This window comes from Sebastes fasciatus, chromosome 9, assembly GCF_043250625.1.
Source record: "Sebastes fasciatus isolate fSebFas1 chromosome 9, fSebFas1.pri, whole genome shotgun sequence".
NCBI classification, from domain to species: Eukaryota; Metazoa; Chordata; class Actinopteri; order Perciformes; family Sebastidae; genus Sebastes; species Sebastes fasciatus.
This window is the reverse complement of record NC_133803.1, coordinates 7,964,361-7,987,856: the sequence shown is the minus strand read 5'-3', so window position 1 is coordinate 7,987,856 and position 23,496 is coordinate 7,964,361. Positions and strand designations below refer to the sequence as shown.

The window sequence follows — 23,496 nt, the reverse complement described above, 5'->3', positions numbered from 1 at the left end:
ACATCACTAACTAGCCATGATTAAACAAAATTAAATATCAGAGAAAGATGAAAAACTCAGCTAATCTGCTTCATTATGTCTGTGGGTGTGGTTTCATCCAATTTGATTGACAGTGGCATGCCATTATAATAAGCAAACAACCTGAATCTAAGTGAAATAACAGAAAGCTGTTTAATTAAAACACATTTTGACAGAACAGTTTGTGTTCTTGTTGTTGCTCATAGTAAGAAGCTGGTATGGGTCTACAGGCTCAAAAGAAGAAGCGATAGAAAAACTACAAAACAGAACCATGAGCAGAGAGCTAGACACATGAATACATACATGAACTTATAAAAGCACCACTTCCTAAGTTAACAGTTGCTGTGTAAAATGATTGGCCACGCTGACGGTGAAGCGAGCACCAACAAAGGATAGCTCAGTGGAGTGGCTGAAGGGTGACAGTAAATATTGTGCTATCAGTTAAAGCTTCATGTGGTTGTATCAGGTTACAGTCTGCATCATCTACTAATGCATTCACATTACCATCCCATCACTGTACAAAATGTATACTCACATGTAAACAGTCTATTTGCATTGCAGCTGTACTGTAGTAGCTTGTATAACTGGTTCATCTGCAGAGCCGTTTCAGTCTGTCTCATTAGAGTCCCTGGTTGAAGTACTGCACTTTATCTTCATACTGAAATGCAATGGAGCTCCTTAACTCCGATTGGATATGGCCATAGAGATAGAAAATTACAAAGACAGATCCTCCTCATCACATATACTCCACGTTTGAAAGTGTTTCTTAGCTGCACTTCACCGTGTAATAAATGGTTTATCTGGAAGATAACTGTCAACTGCAAATAGCTAATAAACCACAGTCCAGTCAAAAGTTGAGCCAATCTGTCAGCTGCTGTTATCATATAATTTCTGTGGAAAGAGCAAAGTGGGCTGCAGGCACCGTGAAGATAAGATTGGTAGAGATAAAGGGAGAGAGAGATGGGAGAAATGGGAAGAAGGAGAAGCACTGTTAAACCCAACACCACATTTCCCAGCTGATAAACGACAACTAGAGAGGCTCTGTCCACTTAAACACGACCGCCAGCATCACTTGTGCAGAGATGTGTGGAGGAATGTGATCCTCGTGTGAAAAACTGGCCCCCTGTTTATCCAACTAAATAATCTACTTATGGAAAGTACATTAGAATCCTCTTAAAACATTCAGCCAGTATGGAAGAAGTATTCAGATCCTTTACTTAGGTAAATGTAGTAATACACTGTGAAAATACTGCAATACTATCAGCAAAATGTACTTTAAGTATGATAAGGAAAAGGAGTTATTGTGCAGTGAAATGTTCCCTGTCTCTGTTTTACTATTATATATATATGTTTCTGGATTAATATTACTGCTGCATTAATGTGTAAATTACATTTTACTGCTGTACATGTTTAAGGATGTGCTCATTTTAACTCCTTTATATACTGTTGAGTGGTTTAATCTACAGCAACGCATCCTATTCATTAAGATTATGTTTTTAAACTAGGAAAAAAAAGTTTGGAAACTTGTGTTTGGTGGATTATTTCTCTGTTGTTACAATGCTAATGGTCATTGTATTTTACATCATTGGAAAGCCTGTTTATTTACCTTCACAATGATGTCCAACTTGTAAGGATCATGCATTCGTGGGATGAGCAGCACAGCTGATTATGTGGGGAGCGCCCAAGAAAAATTAGCCAAAATGCTCTGTCAATGGTAAACAGTGTATTCTCCTGTTGGTGTTGACTCTTGTTTTGAGTTGTTTGGTGGATTGGATGATTGAACTCTCTATCAGTAACAAGGAACAAACAAGATATTTTACACTTTAATCATTTAATACACCGTCAGGATTCTCAGTAGCGGGTGGAAGATCCATACGCAGCCACAACAGCCTGGCACCTCCTCCTCATGCTGGTCACCAACCTGGTCACGCGTTGCTGTGGGATGGCGTTCCATTCCTCAACCAGGATTCGTTGCAGGTCAGCCAGCGTGGTTGTGTGTTCCCTCAATGATGTCACTGGCAAAACAAGGCTCGTCATCATTGAAGGCCATCTCAATGCAGTGAGACATCGGGATGAGATTCTGCAGCCAGTGGCGATCCCATTTCACCACAATCTGGGACCTAACTTCATCCTCCAAGACTTTTTCCCCCCAGTTTATATGATCATATGTTTGTGAAGAGTTTATTGAGCTTAAGAAGTAGGATCATTTTCTCAACCCATAAAGGAACACTTCATCTTTCAGTTTATCACATTCAATTTGGAGATACATGGTGTTCTCTGGACAGGATGTGGAGTAAAAAAGCACAACATTCACCTTTGAGATGTAGTGCAGTAGAAGTATGAAGTTGCATAAAATGGAAATACTCAAGTAAAGTACAAGTACCTTGAATTTGTACTTCAGAACAGTTCTTGCCCACCTCTCCTGTCTCTGCATGGTGATGGGCAGCCTGACTGTGGCACAGCTGGACAGAAGAGGGAAAGTCTGAGGGAGAGACCGCTGAACAAGCCACACCGCTGAGCTCCAGATGTCCACAACACAAGTTCTGTCCCGACAACTAAGTCATGCCAGGTGCTGCCATGGTAACGTGAGTAATCACCACCTGTGCGATGCCCTTGATGGCAGCTTTCTGTTAACAAGGAGACAAGATTGAGGGGGATGCACAGAAACAAGGAGGGTGGTGATGATTTCATCATAGAAAGCTTAAACAGGGATGATTTAGCATTGTTATGGTGTCATATTCAAGCTCTCTTACCCTTGACTGTCCCAGGAGGTTGCTGTTATTGTGATGCTATCTCTCTCTCTGGAAGGGGAAGGTGATGATTGGAAGGTAAGACACAAGACGAGTAACCCTCAAGGGGGGTCATGTGACGGATAGCAAATCAATGTCTAACAATCATCCAACTAGTTAATGTCACCTTGACTTGGAGCAGGTGCTGCGGCTTCTTATTTTCTGACTCATAAAGCACATCCAACTCGATGTACGCTGAGTGGGAGTTTTGTGAACCTTTTATGGGATATAAGGGTTTTATGGTACAGCGTTTGTGAGGTGCGTTAATTCCTTAACCTTCGATGTAGAGGTTAAAGCTGCGTCCAGAGGAGGGCTCGTGTCTGCAGGATAAGAAACAATAACACAGTGAAGCATGTTAAAAGAAATGTTAATGGAAACGAGGCATCCCTCACATTAAATGTCTCTTTGTCTGTCTTTTACCTTCATGTCAAACTCCACTGATACTTGTGGGACAGTGGTAGCAGTTTTTGCTGACTTTTGCTTTACATTTTAGTCCTTTTTTTGTATATATGCACCATCCATAAACATTTTTTTTGACTATTCTTTGAATTATATGCACATATTTTATGTTTTTCCATATTTTTTTCCAGTTAAAGGTCCCATATTGTGCTCATTTTCAGGTTCATACTTGTATTTTGTGTTTCTACTAGAACATGTTTACATGCTGTAATGTTCAAAAAACTCTTTATTTTCCTCATACTGTCAGCCACAATATGCCTGTATTTACCGTCTGTCTGAAACGCTCCGTTTTAGCGCATTTTGATGGAATTGCAACAAAACTGCAACAAAATTGCAACAGAATTGCGTTGCTAGGCAACAGCTTTGGTCCTTGTGTACTTCCTGTCAGCTGATGACATTCTCATACACTGCAACCAGGAATAAACTGAGACACATTTAGAATGTTTACGTTTAAAATTGTGTAAAGGGTCTAAATATTGTATATTCGTGACATCACAAATGGACAGAAATCCTGACAGCTTGTTTCAAATGCAGAGTTTCTGAATATGGGCTGTTTGTATTTCCCTGTGGATTGAGCGTTTTGATACTTTCACAGTATTTATATAGGACTTAAGCCTGCTTTATAATAAAAGAAAACATGAAAATCTTTTTATAATATGGGACCTTTAAATTATTTTTCAACCTTTTTTTCTGTCCGTATGACTGCGAGGACATGACCTTTTTAACAGCTCTAAATGAGCGTAAAATGTCACAATTCTCCAAACAGCTTGTGAAATATAAGACATAAGTCTATCCATCTACCATATGGTGAGGATGTAATGTTTACCACAGCACTTTTGGGTGCAGACGAATTAAAAAATAAATTGATGGAAAAAGAGATAGCCTCATTAATTTCCGTACATTAAGAGAGGGCTTGGAACTGCTGAGCTGTGGACGTTTTAGAGATCAACATACAGTCCATGGATTACTGCCTTTAATACAAATGACTGAAGATTGAAGGGTACCATGAAGTAAAGGGAGAATAATCAAGTAACTACAACATACTATAAAATAATTCAACTTCATCTTGAGATGTCATTGCAGGGTAAACACAGGTGTATTTAATAACATTAATTATGGCCCTGTTGCATTTAGGAGGGTCAGACCATCATTTATTTGATCAATTACACCTATATTTACCCTGCGATGCCATGTCAAAATGGCTGCTGTGAAAAGGGCCTATAGTTCACCAGGAAGAGAAAGAGTCATATGGTTTGTCAGTGTAGAACAGCTGCTCTTCAGCGGCCCGCTCTCAAACACACACTCATCAACAACATGTCACAGTTGAAAACACTTCCTGTTCATACCGACTGAGTGAATCCATCCAGATATGTGCCATGGTTGCCAGCGGCCTGTCGACCAACAGCTGTCCACCAGCTCTCTGACCTGGGACAGGGTGGCATAGGAGGCAGTGGGACAGTTCAACAGTCCAAGATATTATATATTATTATTATTATTATTATTATTATTATAACATAAGAAGTGTTTCAGTCAGCTGGTAAATGTAGCGTCAATCTCAGAGCAGTTCAGGTTCATTGTTAAGACCACTGTAGGGAGAACTATATGTAGAAAATGGACATACTTATGGTGTATCTCTAACAAATGCAGACTATTGTGGCATGTACTGTGGGGGAAACAATGAGTAAAAATATTAGCATACATAAAAGGTCAAATCTGCCTCAGTGAGATGTTGTCTGTCTGCTCTGGTATCTAATGTAGGACTTATGCCCACCTTGCCACATACAATTCACCTGGTGAGGACTATTTAAGTTACCCTTTTAACTACTAAAAGCAACAAACATGACCCCTGTGACTGTTATACTATTATATATTACATCATTAGATTATTATTATTATCTGGTATTGTGCATGCTGGCTCGCTGTCACTCTACTGGGTCACCTGAGTAAAGCAGAGCCATCATTCATTCATTCATTCATTCATTCTCACTGTGCAATATCATTTTCCACTTGTGCAATTTTGTTAATAGTCTGTTTATTGTCAATACTGTATATACTGCTCCTATTTTTATACTTCCTTCTATTTAAATGGTTCATATTTTGTTACACTTTGTTTCGCTCTTTTTTTTACTGTGTTAGCTGATGCATCTTGTTTTCTGCACTATCCCCTTTGCTGCTGTACACTGCACATGTCCCCACTGCGGGACTAATAAAGGAATATCTTATCTTATCTTATCTTAATTTGATTAGTTACACCTGTGCTGTTCCTACTATGACAAGTCAAAAAGTCTGCTGTGGAAAAAGGCCTCTAATTTGAAAAATAAAGCCATTTAAAATCTGAAATCAGTGTCTGGCAAGTGACTACCACAAAGAGAGTAGTGTTCAAACAAACATAGATAAACAGACTTATTCTCACCTGTGTTGAAAGCCATCGTGTTAGAGCCTATGACAGGTGGAAATTACTGAAATCTATACTGCGCATGCGCAACGCCTGATTCCCGACAATACGAAACTGCGCTTCTCGTTCTCCATCCCCCTCCTCCACCTCCACCTCCACCTCCACCATGGAGGTACTACCTCCATGGACTCCCCCAGTATCGTCAAAAAGAATGATTTTGGAAAGTACGGTTATTTTAAGCACACAAATAAAACAGAAAGAGGAATTACGTCGCTAACTTTGTCTGGAGAGACAGTTGACGGGGTTTCACTGTTCCTGTCTGTGTGTTCTGACAACATTCAGACTTTCTGTTCACTTTATGTCATGTTTTATCTCCCAAAGCGACGCTAAAGCGGGGCAACTTGGCAGACAACTGAAGAAGAAGTAGCGCAACTAATGTAGTGTATTACTTTGACAAAGTGCCACTTCAAACTCTGTAATCTGAGAATAATACAGAGGTGTGTGTTTGCTAAATGTCTAGCTGAAACTACTTCCTGCTTGCTAGCGCGTCATCGTTACGTCATCATGAGAAGACAGTAAATATCTACACACACCAGCACACAGACCAAACACTAATAAATCACTCAATACTGCAACAAAACATGTTCATACATATACCTTATAGACAAAAAAACATATCATTTACAATAATTCTATTTGAATAATTTCTACTAGAGAAAGAAGTACACATTTGTAAATATCTCAATGTTTTTATTGTTTTCCACTGTTTGGTTTGCACATTTTGTGTTCTTCTTGTTGTTCAACTTTTGTTGTATTTTTTAAATTATGTTAGTTTAGATCTTTCTTCCTTTTTTGTTATTGTTTTTTTCCTCCTGGGGTTAAGGGGAGGTCCTTTGTATAAGCCCGTGGCTTCTTGACCTCTCCTGATACATTTCTTGTTTTTTTTCATTGACTGGATTTTGTGCAGTTTTATATATGTGCAAATAAATAAATAAATAAATAATTAAATACTTGAGTAAAGCTATTTTATTAGTTTCCACCTCTGTCACTCCAGTGTGGTCCCAAGTTACTATGACAACAGCTGAAGTACGCCACTGTATTCTCACTCAATAACTGCATACAGCTGTTCTCTACAGAGGGACTCTGAAGTGCCTGCCATATTCATATATACAAACTGGTATAAGTCACCTGCACACGCCCTTCCTGTCTTTGCTTATTTCACATATATACATTGTTTTATTGTGGCCTGCTTCCCTTCAGCTGAACCTCCACAGAAGACTGGTTTATGTTACAATGATTTCCACAGGCAAAAATAGACGGATCTGTGTCTTTGATGTTTTTGCACTGCGCGTGTGTGTGTGTGTGTACGCTGCTATCCTTGACTGGAGTTTTGGCACTGATTTCAAAGGCCTTATCAGATGAAGGTTAGTATTCTGCATGGTTGATGAATAGCCACTCTGTATGCATTATGCTGTTTATGTCCGTGTTCCTGTCAGTGTTACTGGGAGCACTGCTAAGAATCTGTGTGCGTCCCGACTAATAGCACTAATGGCCACTCATGTATTCCACATACTATGATACTTAAGGCTGCCATGTCAGCCACTTCTCACATCCACCGCTGAACTGACGGGACGGGTTACGCAAGCCGCAAGCTGTGCAAATGTATTGGGACTATGTCAATAATATTCATCAGAGGCCTGAGTTACAGAGGAAAACTCCACCCTCAGCTGCTATATATCACCAGTCAGTGATGTTCAGTACATTCCAGGAGTTATTCTGTGATGAAGTGTTTTCATACATCCAATTTCTCTTTGTGAGTTGGAGACTTTAGTTATTTTAAATGACTACTTTCACCCTACCCTCTTGTTGCTGTATTGACCCTGTGTGATTATTCAATCTTAGCACAAAATAGTGAATCTACAAAGCCGTTTTCTTTCATTCTAAGGGGCCGACACTAAAATCTGGTGTTGTAGGGTGGATTTTTTCCTTTAAAACATAATAGATGTGTGTGAAATATCCGCATCCTTCTCTGGCTTGAAGCATCATTGGATCTGTGGCTGCGACGTGAGTGTTCCAGAGCTATTGCTGACATCTCAGGATGCAAACATCTGTTACACTATCAATATTTCATCAAATGTAAATAAACTCTGAGAAATATAATAAATGCTGGGCAAGAAAATGTGTGTGTGAGAGAAAGAGAGATCGAGAGTGCCCACTGTAACTCCAATAGCAGACCTAGCCACTGACTAAAGCACACAAACAACAGCTGCACAACAGCTGATAGTTCCCCATGCATTGAAAACACACGCACACAAACACACACACACACACACACACACTACAGGCTCACGTCCTGTTGCAGGCAGGGGCGTGTTGTACTCATACATATACAGCTCCAGCTCCAACACACCTGCCACAACAGAGCACAGCTGTCAAGTGCATCACCCTTTACCCTATACGTAACCTCACTGAGCAGCGAGCACACACACGCAAAGCCTACTTCTGCACATACATGAGGAAACACAGAGTAACTAGCTGATTGTGCGCCGACACCTGGGCACACATTCGCTCATACAACAGGATTCGACTCACACCAAGCCAAACACACACACGCACACACACTCACATTTACACACCATTTTTTTCAAGCTAAATGTTTGTATTAATGCAAAAAGTGATGGATTACTATTAGACTGTGTAATGATCTTTCAAAATATAGTTTCAGAAATCTGACTCCAAATGTTTTTTTGACTATTTTCAAATAGAATTCAGTCTTCTTTAACATTTATATCCCTAATTTTGATGTTTTTTACAGTTTAAAATGGCAACATAGATATAAACATGCAGCTCTGAATGAAAGTATTTATATGGATTAAATTAATGGTATGTCTTCCTGAAGGATATCTACTGTATGTTTTATTAATAACACACACAGAAGGAACGGGGCTCAAGGGGAATGCTAATAGGCTTCTACACATACACACACAATAAATGTCAGATTCATGCCACACTGTAACTAAACCTCAGCTCCTCCTCCTACTCTGCCTCGTGTGTTCGCTGCTAAAGGGGGCCGGGCTCTGTGGAAAGGATATCAGAAATCTTTAGTATTCACTCTCCTGAATTTGACTGGACAAGAGAAAAGGAGAACGAAAAACAGGAGGGCAGACCATTTTATAACCCATAAATAAGTGATGTGCCTCACTTGCTCTGTATTTCCCCCCTCTCTAACCATTCCTCCCTTTCTCCTCTCCTCCCTCTAAGCCCTCCACCCCTCCCTCTATCTCACCGTCTAGCTGGGGGGGAGGGGAATGATGAAAGGAGTATGAGTGACAGATAAGTAGATGACTATGCTGTCCCAGCCCTCATTAAAACTCTGCTTATATCATCCGCCGCTCAAACCCTCCTCTTCCTCCTCCTCCTCCGCGTCGAGCCCCGGCAAATGATACCCCGGGAGAGGAAGAGAGAGAGAGAGAGAGGTGAGGGGAGGGAGGTGCTGCTCATCAGTTATTCCTGTTCTCTGACCTAACTTGACAATGAGCTCCAATAATGAGACAAAGAGGGATGAGACAGAGATTTTGCCAGAGACCAGGATGTTGACAAGGAAGTGAACTGTCCTAAATTGGCAGATAATGGGCCTTCTGTGGCCTGGTCTGCAACAAATCATTGGCCAAACCTCCTCCACCGTGTTCTGAGGTTCCTCTGAATGCACTATATCTCAAACATGTGGTCATCATGTGTCTTTTTTCCTCCATTTACAAGCCTATGAATAGATTGTGGCTGAACTACAGGGTGGGATGCACTGCAATAATGGCTTTTCTTGTTTTACAGGAAGCGCTGACATTTCAACTGTAACCCAGCGAGTTGAACTTTAAAACCTCTTAACCTAAACAAATCACACAATGTGCTTCTCAGTACAAACAGACCTCTGTGTCTCTCTTAAAGTTTACACTCTAACCGTGGATAAAAAGCCCACAGGATTACATTAACATGTGTGATCCAATGCTTAAAATACAACAAAAGGTAAATTAATATGCTTGTTTATTCAATATTTTCCACTGATTTTGGTTTATTCATAATCTTGTATAAAAAAATTAATGAAAAACCTGACAAGCATTTGGAGTCCAGTGTGTTTCTAAAGCCACATGGACTTTGGAGTGCATGGAGAGGCTCCCTGCATGCTTTCAGACGCAAAACAGGAAATAATCAAGAGCTAGGAACTTGCAAGTACAATAAGAGCGAGTTAACAGTCTTTTTAGGCACTGGAGTCTCTGGAGTCCCATGTCGGGACTTGTGATGAAGGATATGTTGTTTCTTTTGTTCGCTGCTTGAATGGATTTAAGACTACATTATTCACATTAGCACTTCCAGTCGAGTTTGAAACAGAAAATAAATTAAAATACAAACTTGTGTTTTCAAATTAGAGCATTACTACTGTGACTGTGATTCAAGAGGTAAACAGGGCTACCGACATTAACAGGGCATGGTTTCCCAAAAATGGGGTCAAGTAAAAGTCAATAAAACATTATCATGAAGGCGTGTTGGAGACACAAACTGATAACGTCTCTCTGAACCAAAATGGAAAGGAACAAAAAGCAAACATGATAATTCTGATTTCATAAAAACGGATCAAATGCTGATTGTGGTTTATTACTTGGTCCCGTAATGCTTGGTTGAAGACTGGCCGTACAGCCCGTAGAAGTCAGGGTGCCTGGCTGTCTGTGAGGCTTCCATCATCCCCCTCATGGGGAAATGCTGGCTTGCAGGTAGCGGGGCATGTGAGGGGAACTCCTGAGAGGTCATGGAGGGGAAGGAGTCCGACGCCGGGTACGGAGGCCGGGGGCGAGCAGCGGGGGCCCTGGAGCAGCAGCAGTTATTCAGAGTGCACATCAGTACTTTCCTCCCTTCGTACATGGCTTGTTGCGAGGCGCCTCCACTGGGGAAATGGGAGGGGGGGAATATGGTCCCTGAGTGGTGGCTAGAGCTGGACCCTAGACCCACCATGTGATGGGCTGCAGTGTCAAGAAGTCGGCTATGGCCGGGGCCGCCGTGAGGATTCTGGGAGAGGCCTTCAGAGGAATACATGGATGAAGCACGGTGGCTCTGATCAGCCAGGAAGGGTTTTTTGCTGCTGTAGAGCAACGGAGGAGGATCATGGGAGGTGGAGTTTGCTGTGTTACCATCCAGGAAAGCCATGCCGTATTTCCTCTTCTGTAGTCCTGAACCAGTGCCCATGTGGGAGCCAGCAGAGCTGCTGTGAGACTGGACCATCTCAAGAATGGACGCCTCATTGAACGGTTCTGAGAATGGCAAGAAAGAGATAATAGTTAATTCTGAACATACTACATTCCAGAGATTGATGTTAAATATCTTAAATACACTTTTCCCTCATCTTTATTTGCAATCATTTCTTACCTTCCAGCATTTTCCGCATGTTCTTCTCTCTCGTTGAAAGTTCAGACAGCAAATTATGAGAGTTGAGCTGGCCCACTCCGAGTGGAGGGATAGCACTACTCAGGTGCGAATTTGACCTAAAAAAGAAAAGAGACACACATAAAATACCGTGGACCAGATTCAAGAAGCCGTTTGCACCTTGCTTGAGATGCATTCTGCACCTTGGGACTTGCATTTTACTTGACTGGAAGACTGAAAGCATACTTTGCTTGTCAAGGGACGTATACCTTACATGCAACAGTGAAGTATACATCTCTCCTTTATGCAAACACATTGTGAGTAGGATTATGTGAACAATGAGATCAAAATTAACGTATGGTCGATTGCATATCTGAAGACAATGTTTGATTATCCAATGTTCTAATCTCAATGACAGCAGAATAAGGGTCAGTACACCAGAAAAAGGGTGCATGAAAGCATCACTGGTTTAGTTCAAAGAAATGATCCGCTTCTTAGAAAGAAGAGAGAGCAGAAATCTCTACAATGTCTAACCGTTTAATAATACCAAAGAACTAGGGCTGTTAATCAAATATTTAATCACGATTAATCGCATGATTGTCCATAGTTAATCGCAATTAATCGCACATTTTCTATCTCAAAATGTACCTAAAAGGGAGATTTGTCAAGTAGTTAATACCCATATCAACATGGGAGTGGGCAAATATGCTTGCTTTATGCAAATATATGTATATATGTATTATTGTAAATCAATTAACAACACAAAACACTGACAAATATTGTCCAGAAACCCTCACAGGTATTGGATTTAGCATAAGCAATATGCTCATATCATAACATGTCAAATTGCAGCCCAACAGGCAACAACAGCTGTCAGTGTGTCAGTGTGCTGACTTGACTATGACTTGCCCCAAACTGCATGTGATTATCATAAAGTGGGCATGTCGGTAAAGGGGAGACTCGTGGGTACCCATAGAACCCATTTACTTTCACATATCTGGAGGTCAGAGGTCAAGGGACCCCTTTGAAAATGGCCATGACAGTTTTTCCTCCCCAAAATTTAGCGTAAGTTTGGAGCGTTTTCTAGCTAGTATGACATGGATGGTAACCTAAAAATCTCAAGTTAAGTTAATGCGTTAAAGACATTAGTGGCATTAAAACAAATTTGCGTTAACGTGTTATTATCGCGTTAACTTTGACAGTCCTACAAACAACACATTACTACTTCCTGCTTTTGTAAATGAGTTTCTAATTACACAGGAATTGCACACACAAAGTTGTCTCGCACTTCTCTGCATCTTCTCACCCTGATTGTCTAACAAACACAGTAAATACAATCACGTATCAGTAAAGTGAAATAGGATAGAAGTAGAAATGCTTACCTGTCCATTAGCAGCTGGTAAGGTTTTGTGTTCTGAAAAAGACAATAAGAAGCACATGTCATTCAGACCCACCATCTGCCTTTAAATGTCTCACTAACAGCTACTATGAGAAGAACAGAAGAATACATAAACAATGGGCCTGCTGTTGTCTGTCTTTGTACACTGTGTACATGCATCATTGTTGTTACAAATGAGCTTTCTGTGTGTTGTGAAAATGCCGTTTTGTGTCATGGAAAATCCAACAATTGATTCTGTTGATACAAAACATTTTCAGTAGGTGTGTGTTTTCTGTGCGTTTGTGTGGCTGGACAGACATGAACGCATTCGTACCTTCATGAAGTTAATGCCGTCTGCTCTTTTGAAGAACGTTTGCACTGAGTTCAGGAGTTTTTCTGCTTCTTGGTGCTTCTCTTTGAGCTGCAAAACCTGCTGGGAGTTTTTCCTCACATACACGGTGTAGGTGCTCTCCAGCACTTGCATGGTTTCAGCCTGGTTCGCTTCCAGCAGCGCATGCATCCTCTGATACTGGGCTCTCACACGCTCCTTCAGTTCAGACACTGCATCCTGTGGAGAAAGGACAGGTTGGGGAGTTGATTTACAAACACACACACACTTAGTACACTTAGTTATATGGGCACGCCACTTCTTCTACATGTCAAAATTGATTTACTAGCAATAGTTGTATAATGTCTTTTGTGGCTCAGGAGGAGCTTTTGTCAAGTCATAGAAAAATGACTCAAAAGTCTTCACATTTGAGTTCACCATTCTTTCTTTAATCGGTCTCTTACGAGTCCCCCGAAGGTGCAATTGCTGGAGTTCCAATTTTAAGAAACAACTTTGCCTTTTTACCAATTATTTCTGCAATTTCTTAGCATAAGCATCTACAATATACTACATAAATTAACACCATTCAGCAGAAAACAAGTAAAGACCTTGGATGAAAATAAATTATGCCTCAATACACAGTAATGATTTGAATTGATGTGTCCATTTACTGTAGGTTAATGTATATTTTTTTCTTCCTTCATTTTGTGGAATCGGTGCTTTTTGAAGTGGGAAAGTCATTTGCAAAATGCATTTTCCACCCTAATGCACCAGCCATTCAAAGCTAGAGATAAATTACATTTTCTTTTCATTTTGCAACAGTGAACAAAAGGTACGGAGTCATTTCATTACAGCAGCGCGTGGACCAAATTATAGCATAAAAACCTGCACGATGACAAAGAAAGAACCGAGGTACAAGTACTGACAATGTTCAGAATTGTGTCTCTGTAAGTCTGAAATGTGTGTGTCGGACTGTACCTTCATCAGTGTCTTGTCTGACTCCAGCTTGGTGAGCTGCTCATCGATGTTCTGAACACGACCATCCAGTCTGCCTTGCTGCCTCATTAGCATGGCCTGTGGAGAGGTGACATACAAGAGATGGATTAGACAGATGAACCACAACAGGACACACCGAAAATAGAACAAAATATATGTACAAACTCTTTTTTAAAACTCAAGACCTCTGCTGTGACCTCAGCAAACCTGGCTGCTATTCATGAGAACCTCCTCCACAATCCTGATTAGACAGAGGAAACAACAGCTGCCAGCAGCAACCACATGCATTTATCGATGAGGAAGGCACCAGCAAAGGCAAACACAATTGCACAAATCCATCTCTGATTGCTTTTAAGTTTGTCAGGGGCCGTGCAACATCAAGTGAAGTCCATTGTTGGGACCAGCATACTTCCTCTGTGGGCTCAATCAGAGTGCAAAAAGAGCCAACGGCCGGTAAAAGAGCCGGTAAACATAATCCTTCTCCATTTACTGCAGGAGATGGAAATCAATCTACAGTCACAGGCTGACAGCTAACTAGGAACAGGGGAGGGCAGGTACGCTTTTTAATGAACTGTTTCTGCATGGGAAAGGCACCATGCCCAAATAAGAGAAAACCTGCTGTCATGGCAACAAAGCCGTGTGTATGTATTTATATGTGAAAGCTAATGTGTATGTGAGGGAGCAGGAGGGAGCAAAAAGCGGGGGTGTCTCACTACCCCTCTCTGCTTTCTCATTTTGCCACATGCATCGCTCCCATTGTTTGCATTGGCCTCTGTGTCAGTGACAGATTGTCATGTCTGTGTGCATAATGCCGGGGTCGGCTCTCTCCCTCCGCACGAGTGTGCATGGGAGAAAGAGGACGGCAGGAAAAAAGTGCTACTGGGCTCTGCTTACACATGCCAAGAACGGACAGAAAGAAAAAGTGAGAAAGACATACAAAAAGAGAGTGAAACCAACAGAAGGAAAGTTTGAATCAAAAAGAGAGAGATAGGGAGAATGAGGACATTCCTGCGGTCTCTAGTGAGCGAGTTTCAGGGTAGCTACATTGTGGTATCACAGCAACAGGCCTCTTCAGCTGCTTACAACACTCATGGAGTCTTATGTACAACAACTGGCTGGCCACTATGCTACACCACACTGAGCACTTCCAACAGTCCATTTAGTTTCTAAACCAAAGACTCTAAATTACATTAAGTACTAGCCAATACATGATACTACACCTGCTTTTGCTTGTTTGCATATTTGTAGTGAACAAGTGCTGACATTTTTCACCTGGGAAACAACAGAGATATCACTGCCTCTTCTAGTTCACACAGTTCACAATTTAAGATTACTTGAATTATGACATGGACTTTCGACTATTGGCAAAGGATGCACTAACAAGGGGAAGACCACATAATAAACAAAGCAGTATTGAAAGCCTCTGAACACCTACACAGGTGTTTTCAGTTATTCTGGCATATTAGATCTCTGCTCAGGTTGAAGGAGGGCCGGAGATTTGATGGGAATTTATGAAGGTCTCCATCTACCAATGAGAGTGATAAAGGTGTAATTTGTGACACACCAAGCCGATAGCCGACCGTCTGACAGTTTGGGGCCGACGGTGAGCGTCCTTCGGCCTAGTTTTTTCGGTTCGTCCCGCACCATCAGCCCGTGTCTGAGTTTTAAGCGGTTCAGCTTAAACAAATCAGTGCACGAGAAGAGAAACAGACATGAGGAAAACAAGCCAACGAGTGGCCTTCGTTGCCACTAGTTCTCTGATGTTGGGTTGGTGCGTCCCCGGCTTAACAGGTGCAACAAAGCTAACAGGAGACTCAGGAAGATGCCAATCAATTACAGTCTACAGACTCCCACACAGTCATGAGGTCTAATCGGTCAGATTAACTGAAAACACCTGTGTGGGTTTTTTGGGTCACTTGGGAACAGCAGAACAACCTGCAAACACAACGTTGGCATAGTATCACCATATAAACAGCAAACAGCAGCCTAATTACACATCAGACTTGGACCAACATCCACATTCATCTGGCCACCCAACAAATGTAAGTCCAATTCTCAGACACTCTCTTTTTAGCACTGTTTTGGTCTCCACCAACTGGCTTCATAGCAGCTAAATGCTCCTCCATGTTAGCTAGTCTCTGGCTGAGTGTGTGGATTCATCCACTATAGTGCCTTAAAAAACAAGTATTGTTCCTGGTAAGTACACTACTTTCTGCTAACAATCCCACAATGCAATTTGTTGTGAGTAAACTATTGAGTGTCTATTATATATATATAGGGAGTAGTGAATAAGTGACTGAGGGAGTGATTTCAGACATAGCCTCTAACTGTGTTAGATAACTTTAATGTCAGCTAGTGTACAGTGCTGTTTGTCGAGCTGCTTGCTGCAGGTGGAAACGTTGCTGATGAGAGTGGTGAGGGTGAACTAAATCAAAGTTGCCATAAGGCCATAAACAATGAACTCCACAAGCTCCACAGAGCTGAGGACAACTGCTGATCGGTGGGTTCGTAACTACGAGGAACTCCTCTCACATTACACACCGTCATTTAATCTAGTGTTCATACAAAAATATTGATTCCCAATAATAAGATCATGCATTAATTGCTGCCTCCCTGTTGCAGAGTTGACAGTCAGCACTGAAGGGGGGTCTCACTAGAAAAATCAAGAATGCACTTTACTTTATGGTTTGTAACACTGAGGCCTGTACAGTGTGAGCACAAGAGATGGGAACTGACCTGAGCTGTTGAAGCAAGCCCAACATCATAAAATGATAAATTATACAGGTGCTGGGGCAACAGGCCTGCCGTAAGGTAACTGTATGTTGTTAAATTTTTACTTTGGGGGAATGTAATAGACATCTACACTTGCATAGCATTCTTTCTTATTTATGGATTGAATACGAGCTCAGAAAGTGCTGATACTTTCCCCGTAGCCTCAGCAAGCTCAGCACCATGCACTTAGGAAACTAATCTTCTCAATTCCTCATTTTTCGAAGCATGTCAACGCTGTGGAGTTTTTGACTACTGACTGCAATGTAGAGCGATGTTATGATGAGCGCTTCCTTGTATTGTTTGCATCACATGTTCTATCATTGCTGGCCATTTCACAACAGCATATCCAGTTCTACTTAATGCATCAATGATGAGGACACACATGCACACTACAAGCACACTACAAGCACAGGGGTGAGGTGGTAAGTTGGTGGGGTTCATCTTTGGGAAAAATGTAGCAATTCAGCAATGAAAGAGGACGAGGAGAAGCATGCAGGAAGATGTACAATGTACAATGATCAAGGCCAAATGTTTTCATACACATGCATTCATCATGTTTGTACGGCCTTCAAGATACACACAAGTAGACATCCTTTAGTTTTGTTAAGTAGCTAGTGTTAGCGGCTGACAATGAATGCAATTACTTTTGTCGTCTAGCTGAAAAGTGTGTGTGCGGTGCTTAATCATGTGTCGAACATGCATAACACATATCCCACGTGGTACCTAGTTACTTGGCTGCATTTCTTGTTTTATCCAGTTTTTCATGTACTGTGTGCACAGTACTTTCCAGACAGCACACCTGCATTAATAATAACAGCGTCTTAACAGTGCATACAAGCTTTTGTGTGACTGTTGTATTGACAAAAAACAGGAAAGAGCACTTGCGCTGGGTTATTGCTATCGTAAACGCTGCATGAACTGCTTTATGTGACTTGGCTTCACGTAATGGCAACGGCTTTTCTGTGCCTGGATGCTTCTGCTCAACTGTGTCTTCCTCATTTTGCCATGTTTCCTCCAATTCCCTTTTTGTCTTGTGTGCTTGAAATAGCATAAGAGAACAGGAGGGAACTGTCTGGTTGCTGATCTCTCTGTAGCAGCGTGAAAGCCTACCTTTATCAAGATTAAATCCGCCAATGATCACTTTCCCCACTGTCCTATTTAGGCATCCAGACACCCGCGGGTTGCCAGGAAGCTCATGTTTAAATGAGGAGCCTCAGGCTCAATGAACAGAGAGCCTCTTTCACAATCAACTGACAACTATTCCCCACGTCTGATGTCAATGGACTGCCCTCAGCATTCTGGGGAACTGACTCACTCCAGCCCAGATACAAGAAACTGCAAACGGCAGAGCTTCCATGTGCGATGGTTTCCTGCTGAGGTGCCTGAGAAAACCAAGGTGAGGCTGTGTGGGAGGACTCCTCCTCCGCCTGTCCCAGGGACGACATTACTATTATATTACTCTTCCTCTCTTCTCTTGAAATTACCAGCAAGCCTGCAAAAGGTTACTTTAAAAGTCTCCTTTGAGAGCCAAAGATATGAACATAGCCCCATTGGTTTTTCCCTTTTTGTTTATCCCAAAAGCAACAAGAGTGCTGCCAAGGGAATTTAAAATCCTTTTACCAAAATAGACCACAGCTCTGTCAAGGAGAACGACCTCTTAGTAAGAAATGAAGAGAAGCCACTCCGGCCTCAAATTACTTGAAGAAATGAATACAAGAAGCCTAACTTTTGTCTATTTGTCCACATTTATCAGTATTAGAGAGCACTCGGTGTCTGAAGGCCCAAGCATGGACAGTGTTAATCTGGGAAGAGCCAGGAACTCTGACTCCCGGATAACTCCATTTACCCTGCCAACATACAGTTGTCAGAGAACAGAAAGATGGGTGGGTGTGTGCATATGTGTGTGTAGGGAGCAGCTGTGGAAAGGGCTGAACAGACAGCTTTTGTCCCAATAATAGCTCTGAACCAGAGCAACAGTTTGCACCAAAGACTTGAACCGATTTAGAACTTTAGAAACGCGTCTGTAACTTTCCCCAACTTGAATAATACGACCACCAAATGTATTAAGACCGCAACAGGGCACATGCTAAAACTAATCTGATTCCCACTTCCGCCCCTTAACCAATGAGGAGAGACGGGGAAGGAATGTGTTATAAGGCAGAGTGGGCGGTTGTTTTTTTTACACCTTGTCACTTCCATTAGACTTGTGAGAAGTGAGAGTGAATAGAAATAATGTACAGAGCTGAGGAAAACACAAGAGCTGACACAGCCATGACACCCCGGCCTTATGCGAGACACAGGCTTTGTCCGAAATCACATACTAGTATGCACTATATAATCAACATGTGTGCTATCATTCAACATACTTTATGTGAATAAACAGTTGTATGTGTCTCTTTGGACGCACTGAGCAGTAATTTACTTCGTCACTTCCTGACAGCCTCCTTGCTGGTTGGAGATGTGTAACCATGGTAACCCGTACCAACCTCATGTGACCCAAACGACGGTTTGTGAGAATCAAAGTCTGAACTAATTTAAAATATATATTACGAATAGCAAAATGAAATCTTGAAGCATTGTTGATATTACAGAGCTGTCCGTCAACATCTGTTATGAACGGTATTGTCACTACCGCATTGCATTGTGGGATATTTATGCTGTCGTAGTGTCCAGCGTAGCATACTGTAATATTTCACCAAAAATAGTATGCAATTTGCGTACGATTGGTTTCATACTAAGGTTATGGACATACTAAAAATTCTCACATACTGTTTTAGTGTACTAAATAGCGTGTTAGTATGGAAGTTTGGATGCAACCACATTCAACCTGAGGCAGTTCATTATTCACCTGCTGTCAGTTAGATTAACACGCACACTGTAAAATCTATTTCCCTCTTTTCCTCCCGTCTTTTCTACCTCTGTCTCCCTGAAAATGTCCAACTCCTGGTCGTGAATGCTTGAAATGCAAAGTAACAAACTTGCTGGCTTGTGAACATTTTCACAAATCACCACATTTCCCTTCTCAAAAAACAGTATGCCAACTCATTTATCAGCCTCTAAACTAGCCTTTGCCAGTGTGCATTTCTTCCTGAAACTGACCAGGGTAGCTAACAAAAAACCAACTACATGTGGATCCACCCCCGCTGCACAGGCCGGGGTCATCATTTCCGGTGGATGCAGATTGCATCACAGCACTTACCCGAGGGCACAGGGCAGCTAATGTGAGGGCGTGGCGGTGTGGAATGGGTGGTTTGATCAAGGTTAAAAGCTGCGTGGGACGTATTGCCTGCATGTGTGTACATGTGTGTGCTATCGTCTACCCCCGAGGGGTGGCTTTCACCTGTCCAATCCTTTCACATCAGATAAGATTAAAGGAAAGAGGCAAAGAGAAGAAGGCCTTTATAGACCGATGATGAACTGATATACATGTCTGCTTCCTTGAGATTCAAAAGGAGAATCCACGGATGAAAGTGCATCGATCAAACCTTTTGACAGTCACCTGCCTGTCAGCTGATAGTTTCGAGTGAATGGGTGAGTATGTGTGTGGGTTGCGATTTATGTACCTGCATTTGTATGCGTTGCGTGTCCACATCGCAGACTGTGTGTCTTTGGTTTGTGCAGTGAGAGATGCAGCAGAACGGACACAGAGCCACCTGCTCCTCCTCACAGTGGAGCAGCCTGTACTCCTCATGACTGGGACAGGTCCAAGCGCTCAGTTCCTCGGCGTCCACTAACAGGTGTCCCGGGGCCGCACACGGCTGCTGTAGGTGCGTCTGGATGTGAGTTTGGCAGCAGGGCTCCTTGCAGCGAAGGCAGACCTTCCGCACGGGCAGCGGGGGGCCTCGCCTGCAGAGGACACAGTGCAGCACAGCAGGGACCTTGTCAGTGTTCAACGCGTTGAACCGCTTCACTATGTTGGCGAGCTTGAAGTTCTTCTCCAGCGTGGGTTTCTGCTCGTAGTCGTGGTTGCATTCGGGACAGCGGACCGCAGCGCTGTCTTTCGCCCAAGCCTCAGAGATGCAACCCTTGCAGAAGTTGTGCTTGCAGGGCAGCTGGATGGGTTCATCGAAAACATTCAGGCAGATGGGACACAGGAGCTCCTCTTCAAAGCAGTTCTTCCAACTTTCATCCATGACTTCAGATGGATCCAAACTGATGTTGTGGGACTAAAAAAGGAAAACAAAACAGAATTAATTTCTAAATATGGACTGTTTCAGCAGGGGCACTAATTTTTAGTCTTATTTCTAGGGCTACTTGACTTACAGCTTGTCCAAAATGGCACAGACAGATGTGGGCCACAGCTGGAGGTATTATTTTAAATGCGTATGAAGACATAATAGTACAACAATTAGCAAATGGAGCATTAAGCAGGCGACTTGAGAGAATCAGATTAAGTCAAGTGTTGAAACGAAGTGCAACTTCGACAACAACACAATCCCAACAACTATTGTCACAATAAAACAATTACGCACAATGAACATTTGGCTTGTGATTATTCTCGCTGGGGAATTCACGACAGGACGGTACAAGCTGTGGCGTTGGAAAGCAAGTGACAACTTGCTCCAGAATAAGGCTGGAAACGGGACTATAATGTCACACTGAGCTCCACTGACATCTTGTTTTAACGTGAAGACACCGTTTCCTCCGGTTAGTAAAGCAGTACAGCAGTCTAAAGACACACATTAGATGTATTCTGATAGTAGAAAAGCAACGTTACCAACTATTTATCTCCCATGTCGTCGGCAGACTCCGGTGCACCTTTCTAATATAATACCGAGCTTCGCTTCGCATCCAGCCCCGCGGTGAGCTCCAGCTCCTCCGGTAGATTACAGCCGTCTGTCTGCCGCACCGATCACCGTACCGGGCTTTTATAACGATTCCCGGCTGTTACCCGGCTGGTTTCGCATTCCCGTCAACTCTTTGACTAATATTTAATGGTAAGTGCAGTCAGACAGCCTGTGTGACTCGTCGGTAGGGAGCTCAGTGCTTCCACACCGACTGCCCCCCTCCGACAACAACGTGACCCGTCACACAGCCGAGAGAGAGACGGGGAGGAGCCGAGAGCAGGAAGAGAAGAGAACCGGAGCGGCCACAGCAGACTCTACCGGAGACCCGGGACATGACCGGGAGACAGCTGGGTTAGCCTAGCTGTCATTCTTTGCACCACTACGTTTATTTTAAAACTTGACAAAATAAACATTGTAAATGTGCCCCTTTGTATTTCCTGTTTGTTAATGCAGTATAGCTGACAGGAGGTCGACTTGTACCAAAGCTGTTGTCTGTAGAATGGGTCAACAACAGTCCACAACCTGGCAACCCAAACTTGCTTTTCTTAAAGGTCCCATATCATGCTCATTTTCAGGTTCATACTTGTATTTTGTGTTTCTACTAGAACACGTTTACATGCTGTAATGTTAAAAAAAACACGTTATTTTCCTCATGCTGTCTGCTTGAATATACCTGTATTCACCCTCTGTCTGAAACGCTCCGTTTTAGCGCATTTTGACGGAATTGCAACAGAATTGCGTTGCTAGACAACATGCTTGGGTCCATGTGTACTTCCTGTCAGCTGATGACATTCACATACACTGCAACCAGGAATAAACTGGGACACATTTAGAATGTTTTACGTTTAAAATTGTGTCAAGGGTCTAAATATTGTATATTTGTGACATCACGAATGGGCAGAAATCCTGACGGCTTGTTTCAAATGCAGAGTTTCTGAATATGGGCTGTGTGTATTTCCCTGTGGATTGAGTGTTTCGATACTTTCACAGTATTTATATTGGACTTGAGCCTGCTTTGTAATAAAAAAACATGAAAATCACACTTTTTTTATAATATGGGACCTTTAAAGGTACTATATGTAACAATTTACATGTATTAATTGCTTGTATTGCCAATGTGTGAACAGTCCTCACAACTTACAACTAACAAATCCTCATTCAAATACCATTTAAGAACACATTATACTTAAGCAGCTGATCGATAGTCCAGTGTTGGTCATGTTGTATGGTTTTTCTTTTGTTCCTTTTCCCTGATGATGGGCCTTAAGGCTAAATGGTTGTGGAAAATGTGTATGAATGTGAAATTTATATATGTTTGGAAAATTTGAATGTTATTAGTGTAACACAAATATGATGTTGTATGTAGTATGTATGTGATATAAATGTAATGAACTTGATTTCGAACCCCAGAAAGACTAGCTGGTGCCATTGGTATCAGCTAATGGGGATCCTTTTTAAATAAATAAATGTAATGTAACTTAAAAACTGAGACCTTCCCCGATTTTCTCAGGTGCCTATAACAGCCTGTGTTGACTGATTTCTATGTAAAGGACTCGGGCGGTTTTGCTTCGTAACGTTAGCTGAGGAAGTGATTTGCGAATGGCAAGCTAGTTAGTATCATTGAGATTGGACATTATTACAGATAGTAATGGTGATATATGAATGTAATGTAATGTAATGTAATATCACGTCACGGTTTTGGCCGATGCCCAGGAAGATCGCTCATGCTTACGGAGTGCCAGCAACAGGATGCCGACTGCAGTTCAATTAACGGCCACCGGTGTCATTATTAACAAGGATTGTCTGAAAGTTACATACATATGGTACCTTTAATGGTTTCTATTTGATCTATAAGGCATTAGTAAATTGTTTATTAAACATTCATATTTACCCTTAATAACTACTTTAAAGTGTATAAAATGTGCCTTATTATTCTCATATTTTATGTAAGGGATAATGTACAGCGAGTCGGTCATTGAGAAAGAAACCCCGATGCTCGGAGGGGTCTCTCGTCGCCCTGAAGGGGTTTCTTTCACAACAATGACCCGCTAGCTGTACATTATCCCGCTTATTACACGGCTACTTACTGAAGAAATCAATAATTTGACACAAAAATGGTCCGCCAGAGTCCGACATCAGAACCGTGCCCATAGCAACGGTCTGCT

The 23,496-nt window shown here is 42.0% G+C and overlaps 1 protein-coding gene and 1 long non-coding RNA gene across 3 annotated transcripts; both read right to left on the bottom strand.

The window, feature by feature from the left end:
• Positions 1-2,498: 2,498 nt before the first annotated feature.
• LOC141773753 (uncharacterized) lies at positions 2,499-4,696 on the bottom strand. Its single transcript, XR_012595179.1, has 4 exons — positions 4,613-4,696; positions 2,935-3,127; positions 2,772-2,819; positions 2,499-2,645 (listed from the first exon to the last, which is right to left on the bottom strand). It is a non-coding gene; the product is annotated as an uncharacterized LOC141773753 (long non-coding RNA).
• Positions 4,697-9,682: 4,986 nt separating this feature from the next.
• On the bottom strand, positions 9,683-21,650 carry trim8a (tripartite motif containing 8a). 2 transcript variants are annotated; one of them, XM_074645756.1, is made up of 8 exons: positions 21,262-21,650; positions 20,808-20,845; positions 20,108-20,710; positions 13,755-13,850; positions 12,783-13,016; positions 12,453-12,484; positions 11,074-11,189; positions 9,683-10,958 (listed from the first exon to the last, which is right to left on the bottom strand). In XM_074645756.1, exons 3-8 carry the CDS (start codon positions 20,675-20,677, stop codon positions 10,309-10,311), a joined length of 1,698 nt encoding a protein of 565 aa, XP_074501857.1. In that variant the 5' UTR covers positions 20,678-20,710; positions 20,808-20,845; positions 21,262-21,650; the 3' UTR covers positions 9,683-10,308. The 2 variants fall into 2 exon arrangements, with proteins under 2 accessions (XP_074501857.1, XP_074501856.1); XM_074645755.1 differs by lacking the exon at positions 20,808-20,845 and having other exon boundaries at positions 21,262-21,647.
• Between the last annotated feature and the right edge of the window lie 1,846 nt (positions 21,651-23,496).

What these genes read in the sequence shown, in the direction of transcription:
- trim8a (XM_074645756.1), bottom strand. Translation starts at nt 20,677, where the DNA reads ATGGATGAAAGTTGGAAGAACTGCTTTGAAGAGGAGCTCCTGTGTCCC. An exon ending in CGCAACGCATACAAATGCAG is followed by an intron (nt 13,851 to 20,107) that starts GTACATAAATCG and finishes ACCTCTCCACAG; the next exon opens with GCCATGCTAATGAGGCAGCA. An exon ending in CAGACAAGACACTGATGAAG is followed by an intron (nt 13,017 to 13,754) that starts GTACAGTCCGAC and finishes CTTTCTCCACAG; the next exon opens with GATGCAGTGTCTGAACTGAA.